The 8,670-nt window shown below is 44.3% G+C and overlaps 1 protein-coding gene across 1 annotated transcript; it reads left to right on the top strand.

Moving 5' to 3' along the window:
* The first annotated feature begins 1,677 nt into the window (after window positions 1-1,677).
* atp6 (ATPase subunit 6) lies at window positions 1,678-2,403 on the top strand. Its single transcript has one exon. The coding sequence runs from the start codon at window positions 1,678-1,680 to the stop codon at window positions 2,401-2,403; it is 726 nt and encodes a 241-aa protein (YP_007889802.1).
* Window positions 2,404-8,670: the final 6,267 nt, after the last annotated feature.

Genomic DNA, 8,670 nt, shown 5'->3' with positions numbered 1-8,670 from the left:
GCGCTAACGCGCCTGATATTTCTTCTTTTTTTGAGTCAGAGGGTAGTACACTGTCTGGCTTAAGAGTGCCTGAACAGGCATAGACTACTTGCATGTCGAGCAGATCTAATCACAAGGAGATTGGGGGCGACATGCCCTAGAAGCTATGGCTCAGTTCATCCTAGAGTAAAGACTAAGAACTGTCTCGCGGGAGTAGACCATAGTTCGTGGGGTGGCTAGATTCTTCGAGTCAATGCGGCGACTCACCCCCTCCCTGCTTCCAAAATAAGGTCCGGCATTTGTTATCCGATAGTGAATCAAGCTAATAATTGGCAAGGTCCCACATAGTTGACATAATAGCTTTTCTTTCCTCTTGCCTACAAAGTGTTTGGCGGTATATCGTATATAAGATCACGGCTGCTTTTAGTTTTATTTTAGGAGTGATCTTTCCCTCCCTAAAAAACAAGCCGGCAGTGATCCTACTTTTGAAAGATAGTTTCGACGCGGCGGTGTACACATAGCTCCTATAGCATGTAGCCAATAATGAAGACCTCAAAGAGATATCTATAAAGTGTGCAGCGAGAGATCTTTTTACTTAATAAGTCGGTCCAAGCTTTCATCCCTTGTGGCGAACTAGACTGAAATTTGAGTATATAAAAAAGAGTTCGTCTTTATTCAAAGAGAAAGAGAAAAAGTAAAGAGGCCCTTAAAGATAGAGGCTTCAGTCATCGTTCGAATCCCGGGCAGGCTAAATAAATTACGTAAAAAAGAGACTGATTATTTCAAAGTGGTTCAGGTAGGCAGGACTGAAAATCCTTGTGTCAGTGGTTCGGCCCGACAGAAATTGACAACAAAGGATGAGATTTAGTGTTTATTCATGGGGATGTCATAAGAGAGGTTAGGCAACATGGTATAACCAGCGGCTGCTATGAATTTGCACTCTGTGGGTGAATTCATTCCTATTCCATTTGCATCTCGAATTCAATGTCTTCAGTCAGCTCTTCCGTCTAGTCTATCAGTTTCATCTAGATTTTTTTACATCTAATGAAATTCCTTAATAAATGATAGATGTGTGCGTCAATGAGTGCCCGGTTCACCAGGTTCTACCACTGCAGGGCCCAATCATGCTAGTTAGGCTATATGCTTAATACATGCAAGTAGAACGAAGTTTTCTTGGGTTTCTCTTTCTTAGTCTTTCTGATAGCTTTGGTCTTTTTCCCATGTCTTTCTTGGTCAACAACCAAGCACATACACATTTCTGACAAGTCTTTCCTAACGAAAGTAAGTAAAGCGGATCACAAAGACTGTTCATATAATATGAGAAACTGTTTGGATTGTATCTGGGAAGGATGTAAGAATGCATGGAAGAAAGTACAGGACTACTTCGATAAGCCTAATCCTCAAGAAGAAAAAGATATTGAAAAAGGTGAAGGAGGTAATGGGGTTAAGAATACGGTATCCATGCCGTCGAAAGGCCCGCAAAGGGCCGACAGAGAGGGAAAAGGGAAAGAAGTGAATAAATTTCAATGGATCGCCGTAACCCTTGCTTTTTTTGTTGTTATAGGGTCTTTCGATATATGGGATTTCGATATTCAATTAGAATGGTATTTCACTCTTCGGCTATTCCTCCCGATTGCTCTTTGTGATGCAGGGGACTCCCTATCAAGCCCTCTTGATCAATTTGAGATAATCCCATTGATGGATATGAAGATAGGTGACTTGTATTTCTCATTCACAAATCCCTCATTGTTTATGCTGCTCACTCTCAGTTTGGTCTTACTGCTGTTTCATTTTGTTACTAAAAATGGAGGAGGAAAGTCAGTACCCAATGCTTGGCAATCCTTGGTAGAGCTTATTTATGATTTCGTGCCGAACCTGGTAAACGAACAAATAGCCGGAAATGTGAAACAAAAGTTTTTCCCTTGCATCTTGGTCACTTTTACTTTTTCGTTATTTTGTAATCCCCAGGGTATGATACCTTATAGCTTCACAGTTACAAGTCATTTTCTCATTACTTTGGGTCTCTCATTTTCTATTTTTATTGGCATTACTATAGTGGGATTTCAAAGAAATGGGCTTCATTTTTTAAGCTTCTCATTACCCGCAGGGGTCCCACTGCCGTTAGCACCTTTTTTAGTACTCCTTGAGCTAATCCCTCATTGTTTTCGCGCATTAAGCTCAGGAATACGTTTATTTGCTAATATGATGGCCGGTCATAGTTCAGTAAAGATTTTAAGTGGGTCCGCTTGGACTATGCTATGTATGAATGATCTTTTCTATTTCATAGGAGATCTTGGTCCTTTATTTATAGTTCTTGCATTAACCGGTCCGGAATTAGGTGTAGCTATATCACAAGCTCATGTTTCTACGATCTCAATCTGTATTTACTTGAATGATGCTACAAATCTCCATCAAACTGGATAGTTATTTATAATTGAACAAAAGCGAGGAGCGAACTGCGCCCCAAACTTCTTTGGTCTCCGCCATCATGATATGGAATTATGGGCTGTTGGAGGAAGGTGTCCAATTCCGGAGCAATCGACTACAGCAACGATTCGCTCTTATTGGTCAAGTTTTCAGTCTCTATCGAGAGAGAGAGTCAAGGGTAAGATAAGGCAAGTGTAGGATTGTCAAAGCCGTTTCAAGACAGGTCTATCTCTGAAAATGGAGTGCACTGTCGCCGTTGAGCTTTGTGAGAAAGAAGAACCTCCGCCACATCCTGAGAACAATGGATCGACGAAGAAGGTGAAGATAAGAACTGAGGAAGAAGATCCCCCTCCCGTTGTTGAAATTTTTGAGGAAGAAGTGGATAATGGCTCTGAAATGATCAGCGAAGAAGGAAGGGATAAGAAGGATATGGTGCAGGAGGAAGTAATGCCCTCTATCCAGTTCTCCTCTCGCATAGACGACTTGCTCAATCAAAGCATGAGACTTGCTGTTGTTGTAAAGCAGCTTGTAAGATCCATGGGTTATCGAAGGCTTCATGACAAAATAATGAACCTCTGGAAGCGGACTGTACCTCTTCAACTAGCCGATCTTGAAGGTGACTCTTTCATTGTAAAGTTCCAGAATGCCCAAGACTATCAGAATGCTCTGCTTGGAGGACCCTGGTTAATCTTTGGTCACTATTTAAGGGTGCAACCCTGGCAACCTTCCTTCTCGCCGCTCAATCTAAGGATCCATAAAGTCTTTGCGTGGGTCAGACTTCCGGGACTGCCCTAGCGTTATTATCAGTCGAGCGTCTTGAGGGCAATTGCACAGGTTCTTGGCGAGGTTATTAGGATGGATATTGATTAGAAGACGGAAACTGGAGATAGAGGCCGATTTGCTCGTCTAGCGTTCATTATTGATCTCTCTAAACCGCTAGTTTCCAAAATCAAAGTCGATGATCATGCCTTGAGGGTTGAATATGAATGGCTCCCTACTATCTGTTACCACTGTGTGAGATATGGACACCTTTAGGACAACTGCCCTTAGAAGAAAGGCGAGTTGCCGCCGGAGACTGCCCAACCTCAAGCTGCCGGGAATATCGCCGAGGGAGAGAGGTAGGGCCCTTGGATGCAGGTCCGAAGGCGAGCATGGAGATCTGACAGGGCTAGAAAAAAGCTGATCAATGAGAGTCAGCCACCTAGTGAAATTACGGGGTCTAGGTTTGACGTCCTAGCCTCCTCGGAGAACTCACTTCAGACTCTAGGAGAGGGACAAGAAGGAGACTCAAGAGGCGACAGATTAGCTATGTTATTCCTGGGACTTCAAAAAAAAGCCTCGCGGATAGGGAGCCAAAAGTAAAAGATGACAAAAGGCAAAAAAGCTGCTCCACCCAGATCAAACCGCCAATCCAGCTCTCCCAAGGCCTCGTCCAGCCAACCCAGGACAGACGCGTCTATCACGAAGAAGGTTTGGCATCTATATGCCCCCTCCAATGCGTACAAGGCTAGGCAGTATCTCGACTGGTAAGGAGAAAGTACGGTACCTCTCCCTCACTCGATCAAGAGAAGCATTCGGCCGTTGTAGTTCAATCGGCTAGGCTTGCTTGAAAATCAAAGCCATTGAGGGACCCGCGAAGTGATGCGCAAGCAAAAGAGGATCAGCCAGCTCAGATCCACGTGCTATCTAATTTATCCACGCGGAAAGAGAAGATGCCCCCAAAGCCTCCGGATAAAGGGCTTTCGTCTCCAGGGGTGAAACTACAAAGGGGCCTCAAAGTGAAGAATGTCCAATTTCAGTCCTTGACCCCGATAGAATCAAAGCCATTAATGAAAATCTCTAGATGAACTTAGCGAGGAAAGGGTCATAACGGACAGAAAAAGAATGAAGAAAGCTAAAAGATGGAGCACTAATCCCCCTCTCTCTCATGAATATGTCTCTCTTGGTCTGGAACTGCCAAGGTGCAGCTTCATTCATTCCTGTCCTTCGTGATGGATTAGTTGATTGATATTGTCCTTCTTCTCGGCCATCTATGGGAGCCCAAAGCCCACTGAAAGGAAATTCTTCTGGCAAGACCTTTCAGCCATCATGATGAACATGTCCCTTCCATGGCTCCTAGCTGGAGATGGGAATGCTACTATAACTTCTGAGGACAGGAAAGGTGGAGCCCGAGGTACTAGGCCTTCCTCTTCTTCTTTTCAAAACTTCGTGCAGATGAAGGGCTTAATCGATTTTTGCTATGTAGGCACAAATTCTACTTGGAGAAGGGGGACTAGACTGGCAAGGTTGGATAGGGCCTTGGCGAGCGATGAATGGGCCACACTTTTCCCTGATTCGGTCATCCATCATCTACCAAAGCTTAAATGAACCGGTGTAAGCCTATCCACTCTGACTGTGAGGGTTTCCGGTGTGCTAAAATCAATGGCAATGGCGGGCGCTGTGAGGAAGGCCTGGCCCCTTCGGCAACTATTGAATACAATACGGTCTACTGCTATTTCTTTAGGGGAAGGAATTACCGGGACGAAGCCAATCACACATTTCTACTTTCGACCAGGTTTTTATATCCACATCTGAGGAAGAGCAGGGATAATCGTAGACTAAGAAGAGAGGACGTAAACACATTCATTGAATTGGACAGCTTTGTTAGCAAGAAGCGGTTAGCGGAACTCAGTTCCACGAGCTACTTCTTTGAAGTCTTTTTCTGGGACTAGAGGCCTTTGGGATTGATGCCGAGACTAGATTCGAAACTAGAGATTGCTCTTCTTCTTATTCACACTGAAAGTGCGCAATAAGGAATGGCGGGATGGATTACTTGTCTATAAAGGCTGGGCATCTCAGGGAAATGTTAACCACATAGGGATGCCTTCAGTCTCTTTCCGGACCTACTCATCGAAAGATGCCCAAGCTCTTTGATAGAAGAAGCTTCAAATGCGCAGTTAGGACAAAAAAAAGGCTGTTTGCAAGAAGTAGCTGCGAGAATGCCCTCAGTCTATATATATAGGCTGTAAGGAAAAAGGCAAGTAGGCGAAAAAGATTAAGGACCCTCGACTGCTTGAATAAGCTAATAACAGATCTTTTGCGCGAGATGCGAAGAGAAGTAAGAAGATCGGCCTATAAACCTGTCTAGCCAAGATGGGGGAAAGCTCCCACCCAACTAAAGAATATGCACCAGATGAACCAGTAAAAAGGCGCGTAAGCGAATAAAAAAACCTTAGAGGAATTAGATCTGCTCCGCTCTTATCTTTTTCAAAATCGCCGACTACGAAATGATTAGGAAGTTAGCTGGCTGGCTGAGGTCACTCTACTTGCCGAGGAGGAAATGTCAATTCTTGCTTCTTCCTTTTGAATACCGGGATTGCTAACTACTGTCCTTCACTCTTATTGCCCTAGAATAGAAGCCAGAACTCTTAACGGCGGGAAGCGAAGGAACCGTAGGGCTTAGCTTAGGGCAGGGAGTTAGCCTTGGGTCATAATGAATATAGTAGGGCAGAACCATGGGCGATTGCCGCTGTTAGAGTAACTGCTGCAATTGAATCTGTTGTCGGAAGGGCTACTAGAGAGGAAGACTCCTTTGGCTCTTATCGAAATGAATTGAAGGCTCTTCCCACGTAGCAGTAAGAAGGACGGGAGAAGGAGCAATATACGGGATTGTTGGAATTGGTGTGCTAGCTGCTCTAGAAAAGGGGGAACTTACTTGTGAAGCTGTGAGGACCTTGTTGGCTATAGATATGGGTCACTCGCGTTATAAGAAGAAGGAAGGGGATAGTTATAGGACCTGGAACTGAGACTGGTAATTGGATTGTCTTTCCTAGGGGCAGGAGCGGTAGTTGAAGGAATGTTGCTTTGGCTTGATTGCTTTCACCGGCCTTGCCTTTTCTTTTTTTAAAAAAGGTATTATCGCATAAAGGGCTGCTTGGCCTAGAATTAGAGAATTAGAGGAGGTAGTGGGAGATAGTGTGTATGTACTTTTCTTCTTCATGTGACAGACATCGCAAAAGTAGTCCGTCGAACTATCGCCGATAGAGGGCATCGTTCAAGTATACGCTTTTTTAACCGGTTTCGCAGTCGACCATTTGATAGCCCGCCCTGTTCTTGAATATACAGAACTAATAGGGCTTGAGCCCTAGATGTAAAGGGCTTTTTGAACCCTTCTAAGCAATTAGAAGAGCGCAGAATTGGACCTCCCTCAAATGGATGGATCTGGGATTGATTGTGGAACCGAGCAGAGAGAACCTGGGACGAGCAGGAAGATACGCTAGGCGGAGTAGTAGCTCTGGAGCAGGTTCTTCGACTGGATCAATGCATGTATGAATCCTAAAAAAATCCCGAAGGTCTAGTCTAGAAAAAAAACCGGGGGTTTTGGTAGGAAAGGCGGTCACAGGAAGAAATGCCCTACCAATGAATAGATTAGTCTACTAACCTCAACAATCTCTTTCTTCATATACGATACCGTCCGGTTTGATATCCGAAACTATAGATATGACACAGGAAAGAGATTCCCATGGTAGGAATAGGACAGTTGCACTAAGGAAGAGAGCTAGGGATTTGATAAAGGTGATAGGACAGGGTACCTGCCTTAGTCTCAGTCTCAAATAGGGCGCAAGAAAAGGACATTACTATATATATGAACATTTCCTTATCACAAGCGATACCTCAAATTCCAAAAATGCTCCTCTAGTCCCGAGCTTGGTAAATAAGGCCGTGGGAAAGAAAAACTGTCTTCCGGCCGCCTTTCAGTGATAGGGGGGAGTCACTCTTGCCTTCTCTCTCTCAGGTGGGTCAGTCTCGCTCTCTCTTGTCGGTAAGTATATCTGTCGTGGTATTGCTGTCGTGCCGTGCCCTTCAAGTAGTCTTTGTAAATGAGTAGTTTTGAGAGGAGAGCGCAAAAAGGTAAATAAAGACCGTAGCCAAAAGCAAGGGATTCCCGGGGCCCGAACGAGAGCAGAGGCGGCAAGTATTCTCATAAAAGAAAGAAAGGAGAACAGGCAGGGAGGTAAGAACGAGTCAGACTAGGTTATAACAACACAACAGAGGTTAGACAGCTCTTACCTATGGAAGTCGGGTCACCCGTCCCCTTGACACAGACACGAACTAATCCTTCTCTCACAACTTCTGGACAGGATTTCACTCCGATGGCAATAAGCTAATAAGATTTAGTACGTTTAACCTGGAACTATAAAACCTTACCCGATGACTTTCAGACTTGCTTGACCACTTGAAAACTCTCCTGGGATTCGAACAACTCTTGGCGAGTCTGAACTCGGCGAAGAAGAATCATCGATTGAAGAAGAGATTCTTCACTTAGATAGAGGAAGAGAATAAGGACTAAGCTCTGTAAACAAAAAGAAGATGTTGTTTACAGCTCCTGGCAATAAAGAAAAAGACCTGGTTATCTCAAAGGCTATCTCCGGGAAAAGGCTATGGTTCACTCGCGGTCGAAGAAGAACAGGTTGGGAGTGACGGAAGAAAAACTGTAAAAGCCCCGCAGGGAACCCAGTCACCAACAGCTTTTGAGCCGGGCCGATGAAACACTTCGTTTTTAAGCTTCAAGAGAATGCCCGTAGCGGGCGATGCGTTTGCTTCTGATTGCTCGAGTTGGAAGACCTACAAGGAGCTCGGTTGTACCATAAATAAAGAGGAATCGACCTGTGTCAATGGAAAAAAAATCTTTCGTCGGATGAGCCTAATTCCGCTTTAGAAAAAGGTTCACATCCGGTGCGGTGGTTGTTTTTTCATACCTAGTGAGGCCAGGAAAAGAAAGAGACTCATAAGCAAAATAGACTCGCATGACTATTCCACTTCCACTCGCTGGCTTGATTTGTTACTTGATCGAGCGAAGAATCGCTTTGATAAGCAATTCAGTGCAACAACAAAAGAAAGGACCCTTACCCCTCTTACTAGGACTACAGAATGTTCTTGTAAATTATGGCCAATACCGGGTATATAAGCAGTAATTTCAAATCCAGAGGTTAAGCGTACTCTGGCAACTTTACGTAAGGCAGAGTTTGGTTTTTTGGGTGTAATAGTGGAAAAGTTGACAGATAAGTCACCCTTACTGCCACTCTACAGAACCGTACATGAGATTTTCACTTCATATGGCTCCTCGTTCAATTTTTTTTGAAGTCATTGGATCCGTTTCCTAGTTCGGTTCGAGAATCTCTCCCCTTCTTCTATTCCGTTCCGAAGCGTTCTGCTCATTGAGTTTTGTAAAAGGTTCCGGTCTTTCTTCGGTGAATCTCGAGGTCTTTCTAATGGCTGCGCTCA

Source organism: Vigna angularis (genome assembly GCF_016808095.1).
Source record: "Vigna angularis mitochondrial DNA, complete sequence".
Classification (NCBI taxonomy): domain Eukaryota; kingdom Viridiplantae; phylum Streptophyta; class Magnoliopsida; order Fabales; family Fabaceae; genus Vigna; species Vigna angularis.
Note: the sequence above shows the minus strand (reverse complement) of the source record. Positions and strands in the feature narration are given on the sequence as shown.